Source organism: Rattus rattus, chromosome 16, assembly GCF_011064425.1.
Source record: "Rattus rattus isolate New Zealand chromosome 16, Rrattus_CSIRO_v1, whole genome shotgun sequence".
NCBI lineage: Eukaryota > Metazoa > Chordata > Mammalia > Rodentia > Muridae > Rattus > Rattus rattus.
In genome coordinates, this window is record NC_046169.1 from 4,138,469 (window position 1) to 4,159,639 (window position 21,171).

Genomic DNA, 21,171 nt, shown 5'->3' on the forward strand with positions numbered 1-21,171 from the left:
CCAGAAATGTGCGCTCACGTGCACGCGCACGCACGCACACACGCACGCACGCACAAGCATGCACATGCACTCACATGCATTGTTGACAGCCACTAGTGACCTATGCCTGCAATTCTAGCTCATGAAAAGTTGAGGCAGGAGGATTGCTACCAATTCAAGCCTGAGCTACACAGTGAGTACCAAGCCAATGAGAAGATAAAGTGGAGGGGAAGGAAAAGGAAGAAGAGGAAGAGGAGGAAGAGGAGCGGGAGGGAAAGGGAGAGAGGGAAAGAGAAATTTCCAAACACAAAATCAAGAAGAAAAGGAAAATGCTGTATCGCATGAAGGGATTAGAAACGCAGCTGCTCAAAGGAGGGTAAATGAAAGGGTTTGGGGACCCCAAAGGTTGATCACAGTACCCTTACCCTGTCAGTGTGACCCCTGCGTTTGAATCAGAGCCCACTTTGGCCACCTTTACTTCCTCTTCCTGTATCTCCCCCTCCTCCCCTCCTCCCTCCTTCCCTCCTCCATGACTCCATCGATCTCTTTGAATGTTAACACACAGGAGAACCATGAAGACTCGATGTCTGGAGATATTAACTGGGTAAATGAAGAGGCTAGTATATGAACACACACCAAAGCAGCGAATACTTAAACTGTAAATAATTCTCATCCTCTGCCTCTGTCTGGAAAAAACGTTCAATGACTTAATTCAATTGCTACTCGTCTCTCCTTTCAGAGGTCTACTGTATGCATGTGTGCCTGCATGTATGAATGCTTGCAAAAGCCTTCAGAGACCAGAAGAAGGCCTTGGATCTCCGGAACCAGAGTTACAGGTGGCTGTGAGCCACCAGGTGGCTGCTGGGAACTGAACCCGGATCCTCTGCAAGAGCAGCCAGTGCTCTAACCACTGAGCCACCTCTCCAGCCCCCACCCCGGTCTCTCTTTGTCAGGTTCCTTAGAACCTGAAGCCAGGCCTGGGAGCCAGGTGGAGAAGGTCTCTGATTCCTGTCATTGTGATTTGCCCTCACCTTCATCTTCTAAACCAGGCTTTGAAGAATGGGGCTTTAGGGTCTCCTCACCCCACTATGCAGCCCCATGTGCTAGATCAGAGAGCAACATCAAGACATTTACAGGTATTAAGAGCAAGCCTGAAATGAACCCCAGATCTTGTGTAGCCCTTGGGCACTGAACTGAGTAAACTATAATGAAAATCCACACCAGGTGAGCGTGGTGGCGAGCACCTTTGATCCCAGCACTTGGGAGGTAGAGCTCTGTGAGTTCGAGGCCAGCCTGGTCTACAGAGAGAGTTCCTGGACAGTCAGGGCTACGCGGAGAAACCCTGTCTTGAAAAGAAGCCAAAATAAAAATCACATCTGCTTATTATTATAACTCCTTCTGCAAAAGGCATGTATTTATTGTCATAATAGGGCTGTGTGATGTGCTTCTTGGAACATATATGAGACAGATTAATAACCTTTAAAATACAGTACTCACTTATAGGTCAGACTACTATGAGTGATATTATATTAATATTCCTTCCAAGAACCCAAGTACGTGTATGTGTGTGTATAAATATTATATGCACATATTCCATATACCTGTCTTAACCGTTAACTGTTTTTCTCAAAAGAAAATGCATTACAGCATTATAAATTTTATTTATAAGCGATGTGCTTTGAACTGAACTACTAAATATATTTTTATAGCACATATATATTTTAACTAATCGTTTTCTCATAAAAGCAGTAAACCCTGGTGTTTAAAGCCCTGACTTCTGGAGGCCAAGTATTCCCATCTGAATCTTAGCTTTTTTTCCCCCTGAGCCCCGTGACCTTCAGTTTGATCCCTGAACTAGTGAGCCTGTTTTCCTGGTAGTGAGCTAACACAATAGCGGGAGGTGGGGGGTGGGGGGATAAGTCAGTTACTACATGCCACACGCTTAATAACTATCCACATTGTTGTTGGTTTTTACGGTCTATTTTGAGCGTCTCCTATGCACCGGCACAACGGTTTGAATGAGATGGGAATGTTCCCTGTGAATTTGCGTATCTAACACTGGGTTGCCAGTTGGTGGTGGTGATGTTTGGGACGTCTAGATTGGCCTTAGTATGTCACTAGAGGCAAGCCTTGGGGTTTCAAAATCTCCAGCCCTTCCCGGTGTTTTCTTGCCCTCTTATCTCTTTCTACCTCCCGACCCCACTTCTTATTCTCGATCCACCCTTCCTTCCTTCCCTCCATTCCTCAGTCCCTCTGTCCCCCCTCCTCCCTCCCTCCCTCTTTCCCTCAGACTGCCCTCCCTCCCTCCTCCCTCACTCACTCCTTCCCTCCTCCCTCCTCTTCTTTGTACTTGTACTTCAAGATGTGAGCTCTCAGCCTGCTGCCACGCTGTCTCACCAACATGGCCTCAACCCTCCACAATCATATGCCTGCCCATAAGATCCCCTTCTTTCAGAAGGTGCTTTGGTCGTGGTATTTTACCACAGCACAGAATGGTCACAAACATACACCGGGTCCGACCACAGGAACATAAGCAAGAACCCCAGAGAGCAACGGAGCCCCTGTCAGATCCAGTCTCTCATTTCCCGTGAGAGTCAGGCCACCCCTAACTGGATCTACAGGAGAACAGCAAGGACCTGTGCTATGAAGTCACAACGCCAAAGTAAAGGGACGATGGCCTGAGAATCACGGACCTGCCTATGGGCCTCTGGCCTGGTCCCACTGGAGATGGTACAGGCAAACCACTAGCCTCTCTGCAAAATGTGACCGACTCACATCTGCAAACAGAGCATCGTGCACAAGGCCTCAGAGTAAAAGTGACAGTGACATCCACCCAGTAAAAGTCACCCATGATTGCAACCGAGTTCCCAACTGTCTCCGCCCCCTAGCCCTGGCCCTACGAACTCTCTCTCTGGTCCCTTACCTGCCACTTTCCCAAACACAGCTCAGCCCCTTAGCTCAGAGCAGCACCACTTTTCTTCATCCGCTCAAACCTCATCTCATTTGGTCCCCCCTCCCGCACCCCCCCCCGTCTCCACTGACACTGGCACCGATGTTAACTCTAGTGAACAGAGCCCTAAAGCAACCTTCTTCCTCAGGTTCCTGACTCTAAATCCCACATGACAACACTCTGCTGCCCGTGCTGTATCTTGCAAGCTTGGGAAAGCGGAGCATCTGCCACCTGCTTCCTTCGTGACTTTTCTCATTAGCTTCAGCTGACAATTTGACATAGCCTAGAGTCCCCCGGGGGAGGCAGGGTCTCCATGGAGGGATGCACCAGATCAGACTGTCCTATGGTCTTGTCTGTAAGAGACCGTCTTGATAAAGGATTGATGTGGGAGGAGCCAGTCCACTGTGGGCGGCAACAACCCTAGGCAGGTGGGTTTGGGTTGTATAAGGAAACAGACTGTGCACGAGCCAACAGAAAGTGCTCCTCCACGGGTCCTCCTCCTGATGGACTATGAAACACAAGTCAAAGAAACCCTGCCTTCTCCTAGGCTGTTTTCGGTCACAGTATTTAATCACAGCGAAGGAAGGCAAATAAGAATAATGACCGAGCCCCAGGTTTCTCCAGACTCACACAGGACAGGTGTCTGTGAATACTTCCGGTGCTGGCCAGCCAAAAGCAATTAACAAACATGCACAGGATGGCTTCTCGGGCACCCAACCCCCGCCTTGAGTCACAATGTCCTATTTCCTGTGCTGCAGCCAACCCACTAGGTAAAGGTGTGTGTAGAAGAGATGTTTCTGGGCTGCTGAGATGGCTCAGGAGGGAGAGGGGCTTGCAGCAAGCTTGATGACCTGAGTTCAATCCCTGGGACCCACACAACAGAAGGAGAGAACTGACTCCAGCAGTTGCCCCTCACACACAGTGCAGCAGGCATGCATCAGTCATAAACACAAAAATGAGTAAACAAAAGATATGTTTAAGAATTCTAGTGGTGGGAGTTGGGGATTTAGCTCAGTGGTAGAGCAAGGCCCTGGGTTCGGTCCCCAGCTCTGAAAAAAAAAGAAGGAAAAAAAAAAAAAAAGAATTCTAGTTGTGTAAAGAAATGGTTCTTTAGTGAAAAAAAAATATATATATATATGGGTTGGAGGAATGGCTCAGTGGTTAAGAGCACGGGCTGCTTTTCCAGAGGTCCTGAGTTCAATTCCCAGCAACTCCATGGTGACTCATGACCATCTGTAATGGGATCCGATACCTCTTCTGGTGTGTCTGAAGACAGCTACAATGTACTTATATATAATAAATAAATCTTTAAAAAAAGCTATTTTCTCCTGGGATATTTTGCCCAGGTACTTGGAAAAACACTTATTAATAATGACATTTACTATACATTATATTACAATACATTATATATATTTCAATGCTGTTGTATATTATATTATAATACATTATTATTAGCATATAATTGTGCAAAATAAATATTAATAGATATTCATAAACTGGATACTAATAGGTTGCAGCAAATGAACGGATGAATTTCTCACTCAGCAGCAGTATAATAAAGTCTCCAGTTTCATAAAAATAAAAAACACCTTATATGGTGAACATCTCAGCACCAACCTCTACCCAAAAGAAAGGGTTTTGAGTAATTAAGCGCCCACCTGTTTCCACCTCAAAACCAAAGTATGGCGCTAGTAACATCAAAAAGCTAACGAGAGCCGGGGGTGGTGGTCCACGCCTTTAATCCCAGTGCTCTGGAGGCAAACGTGGGTGGATCTCTGAGTCTGAGGTCTACACAGTGAGTTTCAGGCCAGCCAGGGATGACACAGTAAGGCTGTGTCAAAAAACAAAACAAAACAAAACAAAAACAAACAAAAAACCCCGAAACCAACCCTCGGCAACAGAATGGCACTGCGGATTCTCAACACTAACCTTCTAATGAAGTACCTCACACTGTCTCCTTGCCAATAAATAAATTTCTAAAATTAGGACGTGCGAGGCCATCTTTCTCCAGCTTCTTGGAGCTAGACTGTGCCAGCCTGTTTTATGGAGATGGGGTTGTTTTAATCTAATGAGCCAAGGCCTGACTACCTCAGCCCCAGAAGAAGGAAAAAATGGCAATTTCCAAAACTTTCTGTGAACAAGCAAAGGAATAATTTATTGGCAAGGCTAGGGCTCTGCCAGGTTTGAAATAAGGCCTAGAGTCTCCCCACAATAGAAGGCAAGGAAATCGGAAGCTGTGTGGGTAGGAGTGAGGGGAGAGGGTTCTGAAGGCTGGCACGGCTCACTGTGGCTGAGAGCAGAATCATCCGTCTCCGACCCAGATCGAGCGTCTCGCAATAGCAGGTGAGTTCTCGGTTGGGAGGTTGCCTGGAGAAATGGAAGTCTAACTCCTTACTCTGCAGCTTTATTCTAAGCTCCACCCTCTGCTCCTCCCCGGCCCCGCCCTGCCCTCCTACAGTAACCTCCTTGACCCCCATCTACAGTGACCTTTTCCTTGTGCTAAATGTAATGAATATTCTCATCATAGCCTCTACGGAAGGTGCCTGGATCCTTGTTTGACTGGAAAGTACAAAACATGAGGGCATGGGGCGTTAGTTATGCCTCCTTTTCTTTTATTCTTTCAAACTCAGCTCACAGTGAAACCCCTTCGGTTTCCAGGGCAGCTGGTATCTGATTCCATAGTCCCAAGGTCAAATTAAAAAACACCTTTCGGGGTTGGGGATTTAGAGCGCTTGTCTAGCACGCTCAAAGCCCTGGGTTGGGTCCTCAGCTCCGGAAAAAAAAAAAAAAAAAAAAAAAAAAAACAAAAAAAAACAACCTTTCTTTGTATCCCAACGAAGCTGTAAGAAACAACGGAAGAATGCTCACATAAGTTATCCCTTTGAGAAGGAATTGTGCCAGGTTCAAAAAAAAACAAAAGTCAAACTGGTAGCCAGATGCTACGGCCTTAGCGGCATTAAAAAAATCAGCTCAGGTGCCTTGATTGACTAGGAGAGCTGCCGGCAGGACCGCTTCTGCAGGGCCCTTCCTTGGCTTAACTGCCTGCGCCTGCGCCTGTGACCCTCTTTAGAGAGTCCATCTTTTATCATTTCATATCACTTCTCCATCTATGGAGCAGAGGGAGGGGAGGAGAGGGGGAGGGAGAGGGAGAGGAGGAGGGGGAGAGGGAGGGAGGAGGGAGAGATGGAGGGAGGGGGGGGAGAGGGAGGGAGAGGTGGTGGGAGAGAGGGAAGGAGAGGGGGAGGGAGAGAGCAGGCAAACAAGCTAGCTAGTTGTAGGAGAAATGGCATTCCTTCAAAACCTGCTTTCTTCTATGTCCCTCAAATTTCGGGACCTCATATTTCATCAGCCATGGTACCCGTTGCTCCAACATTCCCTCTCCCTCTCCCTCCAGCCTAACCTAAAAGGGTCCTAGTTTGCCCCCAGCATGTGTTTGCTGTACCCCACAAGGATGACTGCTCAACTTCTAGCCCCCCCGCTAGGCATCCCAGAGTATATCTTTCTGAAAATTCCCATTGTTACCTTCCAGAACTCTGTTCTAAATCCATATCCCCCAGGTGATTTTTCCCTCTCTCTGCGACCTAATTTCTCAAATGTCTCAGCCCTCCCTGGTCTCCAGCCGTACATGCAAAACTGGTACAACACCGACTCACTTTCCGCATAGGGTGGTGCTTCTTAAATGACGTTACACGGACATCATGGTTTTCACAAGCCTGTGGGTTGTCTAAAATCGCCTTTTCATATAAACAACCTGGTCTAATAAAACTACGGAATCCGGCTACATGGGTACAGTAACAGGTATACCCTGTGCTTCCGGTCTTCATCTAATGACTGCCATGCACAGTTCAAACATCTGCTTTTAAGTCATTAATTAAGAACTAGAATATCCCTCTTCAAGGTCCCACCATGACTCTTCACACGACGGTAGGCTACAGCAGCAGTCGGCATATAACATAAAACTTGGTAAAACCTGATAATCCACTAATTAGAAAGAATGATGCTAAAAATTAAAAATTTCGAAGTCACCATTAACTGCATGTCAAGCTTCAGTACAAGGGAATCTTCTAGAACACTAGGAAAATGGTTTCGCCCCTCCTCCTGCAGCCAATCGGAGCACGCTACTAAATTTCACAGAGCTGGTACAGACGCCTGTTTCTTATTCACAGTGTAAAAATGAAAAAAATGTTTGTGCTTTTAATAAGACCGAGTTTCAGCACCTTGAGGCGAAACGGGCCCAGGTAACACTGAGAGCAGCTAGGAGGAGGCGCTAATCACAGAACGGCTTCGGCTTCCTTTTTTTTTTTTTTTTTTTTTTTTTTTTTTTTTGATTTCTTTGGCAGGCTTCAGAGAAGCGTGCAACCTGACAGGAGTGATGAATAAATAAACAGCGGTTTCTGGGAATCTGCTACTGTGGGAGGCACAGATATTTTGAGCTATCAGATAAATATTCAAATGATAAAAGCTAACTGCTGATTGCACCTCACGGGGCGACTTTTAGGAACGCTCTCAGAAGGCGAATCTACAGACAGACTAATATTGTAAGCTAAGGGCTTCATCCTCAGGCCCCAGGAGGGTACCCCTAACCCATCCATCACAGTTCGTGGTACACACCGTCGCACCGAGGCCCCCTGATCTGTGGTCCTTGCAAGCGCCCATCACGGTGCCAGCGAGACCAACAGCTTTTCCCTCTTCCGCTATCACAGCTCCGAGGCAGCCTGCCAACGCGTTCCCAAAAGTATGCCAATTCCTTCAAACAGTTTGATTCCAACTAGGGAGAGTCCCTGCTTCACATGGCGAGGTTTCCTTGCTTGGTTGGTACTTCTCCGCTATTAATTCTCCGCAGATGACCTTCTCTAGCGCTCATGAGTCCCAAGGCAAAGTATCTCGTCCCTGCCCGCCCCCTCGAGAACCGTCTACAGACCCCGTGCTAGCCGTCAACTATTTTTAAATCTCTGAAGTGCCATTCGTGGAATTAAACCAAAGTTTTAATCCCGTATGAGAGATAAAAAGCTACGTAAAGAGAAAAAGATCCAGGACCAAGCGTAGCTGCAAATTCTGCAGTCTTTTGACTGACAAAAGCCTTGTTAATCCACATTTGAACCTGCCCGAGGCATACAGCACACTCCAGCGCGCCCCAGCAAATTAAAGTCTGAGCATTACAGATCTGTTCTCCCTACGACAGCATTCACAGCTGAGCCCCAGCGGGGAAGAAATGTCAGGGTAACAGTAACAGTTGATCTTATAGTCGGAGGGGGGATGTGTGTGACTCTTTATCACTTTAGATTCTATTTACTATCACAGAAATTAAACTCTGGGACCCCGGGGTACTTAATGGCATTACTTAACTATGCCTCTTTAAATGTAAAACCAATATCGCCACCTAGTGGCCGGCGGGCTCCTAACTCACTGAGGCTGTAAAAAAAAAAAAAACAAAAAACAAAAACAATAAAAATTAAATATAAACTTTAGAACTAAAGAGAAGCAAGGGGCTAGAGGAGCCACTTCTAAATGTTAAACCCTGAGACAGTACATCGATGAACACATAGTCTCTAATATTGTAGTTGGCATTCCAACCGGAGGTTGGGGGTCAGGGACACAAGAAAAGTGAAGGTGAGTCCTGCCTCGCTCTGCTGTCTGAGCATTGGATACACCGGGACAAGAGGTTCCATGAAGAGGCCTTGGTGGACACCAGCCAGAACTCCAGGAATAAGATGTCTAGGGATGATGACAATGTCCGCTATACTAGACTGGGTCACGGGCCTGAACAAAAAGACTGACAGCTATGGGGGTTTGATTTGTTTTGTTTTTGTTTTATTTTTATGTATAAGTGTGTTCTGCCTGCCCGTATATCTATGAATCACATACATGCAGTGCCCACAGAGGCCAGAAGTAGGTGTCAAATCCCCCAGGAATGGAGTTACAGACGTCTACAAGTCTCTATGTAGATCCTAGGAACCAAACCCAGGTCCTCTGGAAGAGCAGCCAGTGCTCTTAGCCTCTGAGCCATCTCTCCAGGTCCTGGCTATTCTCTTTGAACGAAGGAACTTTAAAAACACAGTTAAGTGAAGCAAGCCAGTCCCAGAAGGATGATTACTCTAAGAATCGTCGCCCTCCCCCTCTCGAGACCATTCCATAGCATACAGAGACTGGAAGTTAAATGGAGGCCACTTGGGGCTACAGAAAAGGAGGGGCGGACTTGTTTAGAGGTTCTCAGTAGTTTTATTAAATAAAAGGGCTGTGGAGATGTGCGAGAATATACCTGAGATGACTGAACGGTGCCCTTGAGATATTCATTTGTGGGATGGAGAGACGGCTCAGCAATTAAGAGTACTGGCTCCTCTTGCAGAAGACCAGGGTTCAGTTCCCAGCACCTACATGGGGGCTCCCAACCATCTGTAACTCCAGTTTCAGGGGATGTGACGCCCTCTTCTGGCCTCCGTACTGTGTGCATGCAGTACACAGGCATACGTGCAGGCAAAAATACTCATACACATAAAATTAAATGAATTAATTTCTTTCTCTTGCTTTTAAAATAAAACAAACATCTACTACAATAGAAAAGAAAGCCACTCCGGAAAAAAAAGAATGAATTTGGGGGACTCAGGGAAAGTCATGCAAACACAGCTTAGTTCTGAGTGATCAGAAATTAATGGGATTCAACCTGTTCTCCGCCTTCAACATCTGTGGAGGAGGAAGATAAATGGGTAGCCAGTAGTAACACAGAGCAAAAAGAATACAACAGGTCTGTACAGGATGCAGAAGGTTTATATGAGATATAACAAGTTTGAACCTGATACGAAAGTGGGACCAGGAAGGAGTGGCTTAGGCACGGGTCAAGTGGGTACAGAGAGCCCAAGTATGGTGACACCTGCCTGTAATCACCGGACCTGGAAGGCAGCACTCACTCACCCCTATACCGTCAATGTGTGCACCGCACATAAATGGGTATGCGCACACTCGTGCAGTTACCCGCAGGGGCCACAAGAGGGCACCAAATCCCCCTGGAGCTGGAGTTGTATAAAAGTGCTTATCATTCCAGCAAGAGGACCTGACTTCACACCCATAGCACCCAAGTAAAAGCTGACCATAGCAGAATGCATCAGAAACCCCGGTGCTGAGAGGAAGACTAGGAATGGGGGAGGGGACGGACCTGAGGCTCAGCGGCCAATCAGGTTAGCCTTCTTGGGCCTACTGGGTGAGCTCCAGGTCCTGAGAGATCCTGTCACAAAAGAAGGAAAGAAAGGAGGGAGAGAGGGAACAGAGAGGAAGAGAGAGTGGGAAGGAGGGAGGGAGGGAGGAAGGAAAGAAGGAAGAGGGGCGGACAGATTGCCTAAAACTACAGCAGGGTTGTCCTCTGGCCAAACACATGCACAGGCCCAAATGCACACTCAGACTCAGGCACACACATAAACACACATGCCCACATATATACAGACATCCTGGCTGGTTCTGTGTGTCCACTTGACACAAGCTGGAGTTATCACAGAGGACAGAGCCTCCCTTGAGGAAATGCCTCCATGAGATCCAGCTGTAAGGCATTTTCTCAACTAGTGATCAAGTGGGAGGGCCCCGCCCATTGTGGGTGGTGCTGTCCCTGGGCTGGTGGTCCTGGGTTCTATAAGAGAACAAGCTGAGCAAGCCAGGGGAAGCAAGCCAGTAAGTAACATCCCTCCATGGCCTCTGCATCAGCTCCTGCTTCCTGACCTGCTTGAGTTCCAGTCCTGCCTTCCTTTGGTGATGAACAGCAATGTGGAAGTGTAAGCTGAATAAACCCTTTCCTCCCCAACTTGCTTCTTGGTCGTGACGTATGTGCAGGAGTAGAAACCCTGACTAAAACACACCCATACATTCATACACATATAAACACAAACATAGGCATACATACATATACACACAAATATACATACACATTTACATACAAATATACATACACATATACAGACACCTATATACATACAAACATATATGTACACACATATATACATATATATTCACATACACTGGTATGTATACACTTAAACGCACATACATACACACATACATGCACACACACACAGGAACTGTGGAAAGTCACCACTGTTCTGCTGGATCCTCTCTCTCTCTTTTGCGTGCGTGCATGCATGCATGTGTGCGTGCGTGCATGTCTGGGCTTCACAAAGAAGAAATATCTGTCAGCCATGTTGACGTGCACCTTTAATTCCAGCATTTAGGAAGCAGAGGCATGGGGATCTCTCTGTAGGCCAGCCTGGTCTACATAACAAGTTGCAAGCCAGCCAGGGCTACACAGTGAGACCCTGTCTCAAAGGAAGAAGGAGGAGAAGAAATAGAGGAAGAGAAGGAAGAAGGAGTGAGAAGGAAAGGAGGTGGAAGACGGGAGAAAAAGAGGGGAGGAGGAGAAGCGGGGAAGGAGGCATGGGAAAGAGAAGGAGAGAAAGAAAAATGGAGATAGCATCTATGGACAGGAGAGTAGAGCCCTCATCTGCAGCCTCAGCTCCCCCAGGTCAACTGCGATTGAAAAATAATAGATGGAAAATATCGTGCATAAAACAGCATGCTATTCTGAGACATACGTAAAGTATTAGGCTTCTCAATGCCCTGTCAGGACACCCATCAGGCCTTGGTCCAGCATATCCTGACAGTTAACGCCCATCCACTGGCGACTGACAGCCATGTCAGGGACAGGGCTGATAACCGGCACACAGCAGTGCCTGCTTCAGGTGCCCCCTGGTTCACAGCCAGAGTATCGCAGCAATGGGCGGCCATGACAATATCTAATCACCCAGCTTTTAGATACGGCTAGCCTCTTAGTGTGATTGATTAATAATTTTATCTTATGTAACAGACGTGTGTGTATACGGGGGAAACACGGCATAGAGAATCCGGGTCTCTCTGTGGCTCCGGATACCCATGAGGAGGCTTGACCTGTGTCCTCATCAAATAAAGGGAGTGACATATAAGAAGGAAGGGCTTCCTCACTCGAAACGCCCGCATCATGCGGAACGCGCTGAGACGCAGTTCACACCTCTTTCGAATGTCAATAGGATGCTTATTTTTTTCTCTCCATAATCCTCCTGGGATATTACACTATAAATCAGATCGAAGGCTCAATTAATGGTACCCAATTAAAAAGAAAAACGTGGATTAGGAGACTCACAGGGGGTGCACTACACTAAGATTAATGAAAATGTTGTTTCATGAAAACAGCCTCAGAACATGTTGCTAAAAGTTTGCATGTTAATTACCCCTATTTCTTTAAAAAAAAAAATATATATATATATATACATATATATATAATGAGAGGACACCTTCAGCAATATTCAACATTAAAGAAGCATAGTGAGTCCCAAGAGTTATTCTCATCTAAATAAAATTGATTTTCTATAGATTCAGAGAACCATAAATATCTCAAATACATACCTAATTAGTCCTAGGTACCCCTCCGGGCATCTCTACGTACCTGTGTCAGGTTTGCAGCCTGCTTTAAGATGTTTCTTCTCAGCTGTTCTGCTCTCCTGGCATGAAAAGGATTACTCTGACTCTGGATGACAAACACGATTTCTTTTAAGTCTAAAACAAACAAAGAAAAACTTCTCAAGGTTTTTTTTTTTTAACAGTGACTAAAACAAACTTGAACATCAGCAAAAGATGACAGTTATAAGGCAGAAATTCAAGCATGTAGAGAAAATTCCACAATTTTAGAAAGTTTATGTTTATGGGTATCTTTCCTGCATATGAATATAGTGAGTGTTTTGCCTGCACGGGAGTATACGTACCACATGTGTGCAATAACCACAGAGGCCAGAAGGGGGCGTCAGATCCCCTGGAACTAGAGTTGCAACAGCTGTGAGCCACCGCATGCGCACTAAGAACTAAACCCAAGGTCCCCTGCAAGAGCAACCCGTGCTCTTAGCCACTGAACTATTTCACCAACCCTGAAATGTTTTTATTTATATAACTCTAGAGGCAAAAACTCTTTTCTACCTGTAAAGCCATGTCCAAAACTTCCTAGAGGTGTTATAAAAAAAAAACAAAAACCTCACCACACTAGACCGTGCCTTTGATAACAAACTATAGGTCTCCTTCCACATCTGCAAAATAAACCGTCACTCCATCCAGTGACCTTCCAGCAGTCCCAACATAACTGTACACTGTGCTATGGTGAACTGTGCCTGTCACCAAAGATATATGCCCTCAGGACATGGTCCTGTTTAGAACTCGGTCTTCCGGAGCCACCGGCTAACCTGGGGTCCTATCCCAGGACGAGCCTTATAGAGGAGGGGAAACTGGACACTCAAACACGCAGGGCAAAGCCAGGGTGAGAACACCGGAACTGCTATCTGCCAGCCAAGGAGAAGATCCCTCCCCTCCCCCACCCCCAGCCCCGCAACCCTCAGGAGTCAACCCTGAAGACAGCTTCACCGTGGAATTTAGCCTCCAAAACTCCAAGAGCGTGAGCCATTTTATTACATAACAAAAGCTTGGTACAATCAATGCACACGAAGGAAACACTTCCTTTGGCTCTGGTTTTGGTGGTCCCGACACATGCTCACTTAGCCCCACCATCTTCTGCAGGTGTCGGGGAAGGCAAAGTCGTGCCGGTGCCTATGGTGGTTCAAATTTGAAATGCCCTTCACAGGCTCATTCTGAAGGCTTGGTCCCAGCGGCCACTGCTATTGTGGGCCCCTGTGGGACCTTTTGGGTCATGTTGGGCCGGGTGGCAGAAGCAGGTCAAAAAGGCTTTTGACAATTATCCTTGATCTCCTGCTCCTGGCTCCCATTTGGCTTCCTGATGTGATGTGAGGCAATTCTGTGTAGTCCCACCTCAAAGAACTCCCTGAGCCTTCCTGACCTGACTGACAGTGGACACAGGGCAAACCCCCAACTACCCGGGGGAAACCCCCAAAAACCCATGTGGCTGCTGCTCAGGTCCCTGTCAGGAGAAGCACATCAGGCCTCCTGAAAATGTAGTAAAAACACATGGAGCAAGGGGCCACAAGATGTCACTTGTGGCCTGCAGCCAGGTTTATAGCAAATTGATATGGGGTCCTTCCTGCCACCAGAGGCCTCCATCTTTAACATTTTGGACCAAGGACGCTAATTTGACTTTCACTGTATTCTACTGTCTTTTATCGGTCCATTCAGTTCTAGTGTTCTGTTCATTTATTCCACAGGGAGCCATCTAGGTCCTAAATATAAATATTTTGGCTAAATAAAAGTCAATAAATATTTGTAGAAGGAAATTCTGAGCAACCTACTGAAAATGGCCTAACTCCTTTTCTTATCTATACGAACAGGAACACATTCTAAATTCACTATACTGAGCACAAGGATAAGGTTAAAAGGGAGTCTTCTTTCTCAAGCAAACATTATCTTTGATCTAACTGTAATATTAATATAAAAAAAAAAAGTGGTTCTCAACCTTCCTAACGCTGCAACCCTTTAACACAGTTCCTCATGCGTGGTGAACTCCCCAACCATAGAATTATTTCATTGCTACTTCTTAGTATAATGTTGCTACTGTTATGAATTCTAATATATGCTCAGTAGGATATCCAATATGCAGTCCTGTGAAAAAGTCATTTGACCCACAAGTCAAGAAACACTGATACAAACTAACATGTCAAAGACTCAATTATAAAAATGGCTTTTGGGGCTGGAGAGATGGCTCAGCGGTTAAGAGCACCGGACTGCTCTTCCAGAGGTCATGAGTTCAATTCCCAGCAACCACATGGTGGCTCACAACCATCTGTAAAGAGATCCGGTGCCCTCTTCTGGTGTATCTGAAGACAGCTACAGTGTACTTATATATAATAAATGAATAAATCTTGTTTTAAAAAAAAATGGCTTTTTGTTAAGCATGGGATAGGGGCTGGAGAGATGGCTCAGTGGTTAAGAGCACTTATTACTTTTGCAGAGGACCTGGGTTCAGTTCCGAGCACCCACATGACAGCTCAAAGCCATCTGTAACTCCAGTTCTGCAGGATCTGATGCCCTCTTCTGGCCTCTGTGGGTACTGCACACACATAGTGCACAGACATGCATGTGGTCAAAACACTCATAAACATAAAATAAATGATTTTAAAATATAAAAACAAACAAATGGAATAAATACACTTAGGGAGATTGGCTTCCAATTTTTAATTAAATCGAAGATTTCACCCTTTTAGTCATCCTTAAAAAAGCATGCGGAGAGAAAAATTGGAAGCAACCTATCCAGCAGCATCATATAAGTCAGAATATTGCACGGCAATAGAAATCGACTGGCATGGCCTCATTAGCTATCACTAATTAATTAAAACTGTAACTAAGACTACCTGTATGAACCTCGATATTCTAGACTCATCTCGTAGGGAGAATGTTATTATATGCCAAAATACAAAACAAAGAATAAAAATCTGTAAGTCAGTAACTCAAAAAACAATAAGCAGAAATGACATCACGTACATAATACTGCTTGAATTTACCTGCTGCTGTGATAAACACCAAGACCAGGACCAACTTGTGGAGGAAAGGACTTACTGGGTTACAGGCTATCTTCCAGGGGAGCCCAGGCAAGAACTTGGGGCTGGAACCCATGCAGTGTCCATAGAGGGACACTGCTTAGTGGTTTGCTCTCTCTAGCTTGCTCAGGCTGGTTTCTTAAACAGCCCAGGCCTGTCTGCCTACCTAGGCAGGACACCGCCCACAGTGGGCCAGGCCCTTCTCCACCAGTAAGCTGTCAAGAAAATGGTCCACAGCACTCCTACAAGCCAGTCTGATAAAGACAGTTCTTCAATGGATGGTCCTTCTCTCTGGGTATCTCTAGTTTGTGTAAAATTTACAATAGAAGCGACCCAGTTACACACCACGTATATGTCACTAAAAAGCGTAAAAGATCCCATAAGTGACAGACAGAACTGGGGATAAGGCATAAAAGCTTTCAGTTCTCCAAGTAACGTTTTGCTGCTTAACTTGGATGGTGGGTACCCAGACATTCTTTACATTAGTCCTTACAGCATCTCATAAGTCCAGATTATTTCCTCGTAGATTCTGCACTAGAGCAATCCACCTGTCAGAAGGCTAATCCTAGGCTCACCACCCCACCGTGAGCAGCCCTGCTACCTCTACCAGCTCAGCAAAGCTGCCATTGTTCTTCCTCCCCAGACAGCAGATCCTCCGCGCAGGGAGGAAAAAGACTGTTCTAGAAAAAACAAAAGCAAAGTCTTCCGCTTTCAGGCTTCTCCGTTGTGTGAGTCGTGTCCATCCTTGACTTTTTCACATAGCTGAGATCACACTGGCCCTTTCTTTCCCGTGGACTACAATTTTGCCTGCTGTGCACTCGGTCTGCATCTTGAGTAACCTGCTCGCAGAGTTGGGAGCACGGGAGCCACACAGAATCATCGCAGCCCCGGTGCGGAGCCAAGGCCTGCCTGGGACCACAGAACTGGGTGGACAGCCAGAGTCGCTCACGGGTGTTATGGGAGCACAGAAGACACGGGGCCAGCTCACAGAGGGACCTGCTGCATTCCTTCAGAAGGGCCGCAGCTTCCTGCACAGCTGTACACAGAGGACAGCAGCAGAGGAAGAAGCATGCAGGGGTGGGAAGGTTGGGGGGGCGGGGGGCTACTATAAAGCCCACACTCGGCCCTATCTCGGCAGCATCCCCATGCCCACAGGAGTCCGGAAACATTCTCTAAAAAGGTTTCCGGTGCCCAGGTGATCTAGTTAGAGGGTGGGCGGGCTCAGCCAACTCGGATCATGAAGGATTTATACGCATGCTAAGAGGCCGGGACTATGAACTAACTGGCTCCAAACTGGAAAAGGCATTAATCAGGGGCCAAGTGGAACCTGAGGTGCCCATGCTTTCCCAGAGGAGGGGAACCTGTCCTGGGGACAGAAGCATACGGGGGAGCTATCTGGGACATGGGGCATGGGGCGGATAAAGAAGAGAATGGGGGATAATGAACGACAGATTACCCACTTTGGAAAAGAACCTTACGGCCCTGCTATTCTTTATATAAGAAAAGTTTTCTACCTCTAACTTGAGAGCTCCCTCGGTGAGCCAGGCTCTGGCTGAGTCCAGGGCCCAGCGCTGACCTCCGCAGCCTTCTCTGACAAGCCTTGCAGCCACCTGACTCTGCTGCCCGGTGACAGAGCTGTGAGAGGTGAGAGTCCCCTCTCTCCTGCACGCCTTGGCTGCCATTCTCTAAACTCGCTACAGTTGGCCGTCAGCAAACATGTCCATGACTCAAAATGACAGGCGTTTCTCCTCCGGGAACTAGCAATAATAAGGGGCGGATCAGAAAATACTTCGCAAGGATCAAAAGTCATATGAGACTGTTCTCCCAAGGTCTACTTGATGGCAAACTTCAGGCTAGCCCAAAACATGCCTCATACGTATAACCAAAAAGGAAAATCCACCTCGCTAGAATACAGCTTACAGCTGTATTCTTTTCATGGAAAAATAGGAAAAGTCCACTACTTACCTATGTCATGACTCCTTGGTAGACTACTTTGCCTCAAATCCTGTATTTCAAATGAAAGAGACAAGGATGAATTCCATCATTTAACCGAACCAGTAACACACTGCACAATTAATAATCTGAATTAACATGTGGTACCAGGGCTCCTAAAGTAAGGAAGCTGGAACAGAAGGGGGCAGCGGGAGCATGTGCATTGCTCCAGAAGTTCTGTGACAAGGCTGTGCCTTTAACGTGGCTTTATTTTTATTGTAAGTGTGTGGGAGTTGGCCTGCGCATGTGGATGTGCACCATGTGTGCAGTACCCACTGTGGCCAGAAGAGGGTGCCAGATTCCCTACAACTGTAATTACGGATGGTTGTGAGCTACCAATGATGGTGCTGGGAACCAAAGCCAGGTTCTCTGCAAAAGGAGGCAGTGATCTTAACCCCCGAGCCATCTCTCCAGGCCAGGCTGTGTCCTTAGTGCATGACCTTAGGCACTGTTTGCTCTAGAAGCTTATTCCTCCTCCTGCATAAAACTGCATCCGGGGGAAAGTTAGTTCTAAAGACCTTGTCAGCTCTAAAGTATCTCAAGGATGCCAGACACAGTGCAAAGGCAGGCAGGACTCGCCTCAGGATGAAAAGGTTTCCTCTGGGGTTGGGGATTTAGCTCAGTGGTAGAGCGCTTGCCTAGCAAGCGCAAGGCCCTGGGTTCGGTCCCCAGCTCCGAAAAAAAGAAAAAAGAAAAAAAAAAACAAAGAAAGAAAGAAAAGGTCTCCTCGCTCTTGTCTTTGCTGAGCTCACACAAGATGTGTGGTGGTTTGAAAGAGAATGGCCCCTCCCCCGGTGGACCATCCTTCCTCCCTGACACATACTCCTTTGCAGTCTTCTTTCTGCTATAGAATGACTCAAGCCAAAAAGGCCTCTACTCCTCTACCTTGGACTTCCCAGCCTCTAGAACTATAAGAAATAAAGGCCAGTTCTTTATAAGTCACCTAGTCGCTGGCATTTTGTTATAGTAACACACAGAGTCACTGAACTCTTGGGCACGAAAGGGTGCCTCAGGGCTGGCGAGCCCCAGTCACACAAAGCTAGGCACAGGCGCAGACTTAACTTGATCCTGACCCTGAGTAATTCACAGGAAGCCTGTGAAGTGCAAAGTGTCAACAGCTCGACCTGCCATTCCCAGTACCTTCTCCTCAGACCAGGACAAAGTTCTCTCCTAATCGCTCCTTTTTATATTTTTTGGCAGCCCCGTGCTATAATTATGGCCAGGAGGGCATGACCAATATCATTCGATTTTCTTACAGGCTAAAATAAGAAGTGCAGCTGTGAACCTTTACCAACAAAATTTGGAGCTGCTTAAAAGCTAAGGCAAAGCCACAAAGAGGAATGGCCTCTAAGAGTGCCAAAGGGACCAGGAGACAAGGCAGAGACACAGCCGAAGGCAGGGATGTGACTGAACTATACTTGCCTCGAGAGCACCAAGGCCACTGAGTTGCTAAGATTCCACAATGGATGCTGATCTGTTAAACCCCAGGACCAAACAAACAACAGCTCATGGAGTCCTGGTGAAACAACCTGACTTTGGAAGAAATCTCCTGAGACTGGGAGGCTCAACCCCTCAGATGGCGTCGTGCCAAGCCCAGGTAGCATCCCAAGCGCGCGGGACACCACCGCGGGCTCCCACCATAACTGCTTCCTGTTCCTGCTTGAAGGGCCCATTCCTTCTTAATGAGCCACAGAACCAGCTGTGCTGTGTGGTTCCTGGGAAAACAACGTTTAGATGAAGAAACAGAGCCAGATATGACTGCAGCTAATGCTCACCCCGTTTCCTTTATCTCAGAAAAACACAAAGGGATTCCCCAGGACTCACGCACGGGTCACTGGCCACAAAACCAGGATTAAAGGCCTAGGTCTTCCTAGCTCTGTTCTTCCTCACATCACCAGCCTGGAGGTCTTCAGAAACACGGTCGGTTCAACACAGCATCTGTGTGCAACCAGGGTCACCGGCAAACAGTGGGAAAGATGGAACCCCTCCAGACCCAGGCGGTCCAGACAACCTGATTCCAGCAGCCCTGGACCCCTCTGTGCTTCCCTCTCCACGGCTCTGTGGCATCAAAGAAAACCAACCTGGATCACATCTCTTCCTATCTGGTACTAAGCCGCGTGGCCCGGTGGCTGACACATGGTTGAGAAATGATTAGTTTCTTCAAACGTCTCAATTTGTGAACGGCAAAAATAAAATAGCCGAGGAGTGGTTGAGTTGGGTGATTTGAACAGAACCAAAATAGTCGTGAGTAAATTCCCCTTTGAGAAAGAAAATTGGGCTAAATGAAGTTGCTGACAGAAAATTTAAAATCCTGTCTTCTGCTCCCCTCACGAAAAGGCTTAGTTTTTCCCGAGGAGAAAAGCGCAGGGTTTGTTTTACGATCTCTGATGCTGCGAGTTTCTTCCACAGGCTATCAAAATTAATCAAAAAAACGGGCTCCCTGTCAAGATTGCATATCGGTTGCTGTCAGACAAGAGAGCCGTTATTAGTGCGTCTCTCCCACACACGGCTCCCAATCCCACACCACAAGACATGGCCAAGTCCACATTTCTACCTGGGTTTCATTTTCTTCAGCCCGAGATTCGAACAGTTTCAATTCCAAATGCAATGCTTAGTTTGGAAGCTCTTCACATAAAGATGATGATAGGCGACACCAGTGGTTAAGAGGTCTTGTGGAGGACCCCACTTCAGTTCCCAGCACCCACATGACAGCTCACACCACGGGATCTGGCGCCCTCTACGGGACTCGACAAGCACATGCACACGTGTGACGAAAGCACAGGCGTAAAAAAACTAAAATTAAAAAATCGTTTTTAAGTATGAATAATTTCTAAATTCATTAAACACAATTTTAATTAGCTGCTGATAGCCCTTCTGTAACACTTTAAACTCTCTATGAGCGAGCCTCACTCCGGTCAAATGCACACATTGTAATTAAAATGGAGTCCAGGCTGAAAATACAGGACTCAGAACATTTGAACTTGAACTTTTAATGATCCCGTATCCTTGGTAAAATCACATAATTGCTTTCAGGCTAAATCCCCTCTGTTTAACTGGGAATATCTTTTTTTTTTTTTCCTTAGCAATAAAAGTGTCATTGAGAAGATCAAATTAAATAAAGTGTATCCAAATGCTTTTATTAGTCCTAAAGAGTCTTAACATCATAAGAAATTATTAGCATTATTTTCTCTTTGGAGGGATCCCATAGCACAGTCAGATAATGCTCTTTTGAGAAAAGAAATCTTCTATTCAAAATACTTTTACACTAATTGTGGAGTAAAAAGTTGGCTCCATTGGAGCCTTAATTAACATAACAAAAATGAGTAGCACTTTTTAAATCTTTTATATATTTATTTACATCCCAAACGCTGTCTTCCCTCCTGCTCCTCCCCTCACAGAGGCTCTCCCCCTCTTCTTCTATGAGCAAGTGGGGCCCCCCTGGGTATTCCCCCATGCTGGCACATCAATTCTCTGCCAGAGTAGGCACATCCTCTCCCACTGAGGCCAGACAAGGCAGCCCTGTTGGGGAACAGATACCACAGTCAGGCTAAAGAGTTAGGGAGAGCCTCCTCTGCTCCAGTTGTTGGAGGACCTGAGTGGTACTTTTTAAATATTGTTCTCTTACACATCTGTTAGGCTGATCAAGTTTATGTATGTATGTATGTATGTATATATTATGCATATATAATATATGCACGTAATAAATATGCACATAATAAATATGCACACATACATATATACATACATATG

General features: G+C 46.4%; 1 protein-coding gene across 1 annotated transcript in view; it reads right to left on the bottom strand.

Annotated features, from left to right (window-relative positions):
- The window catches only part of B3glct (beta 3-glucosyltransferase), an 83,558-nt gene that overhangs the window by 43,117 nt on the left and 19,270 nt on the right, over positions 1–21,171 (bottom strand). Inside the window, exons 3-4 of the mRNA XM_032886836.1 lie at positions 17,395–17,434; positions 12,387–12,496 (exon numbers count right to left, since the gene is read on the bottom strand). Coding sequence (XP_032742727.1) covers positions 12,387–12,496; positions 17,395–17,434 — 150 coding nt within the window. The remainder of the gene's footprint in view (positions 1–12,386; positions 12,497–17,394; positions 17,435–21,171) is intronic.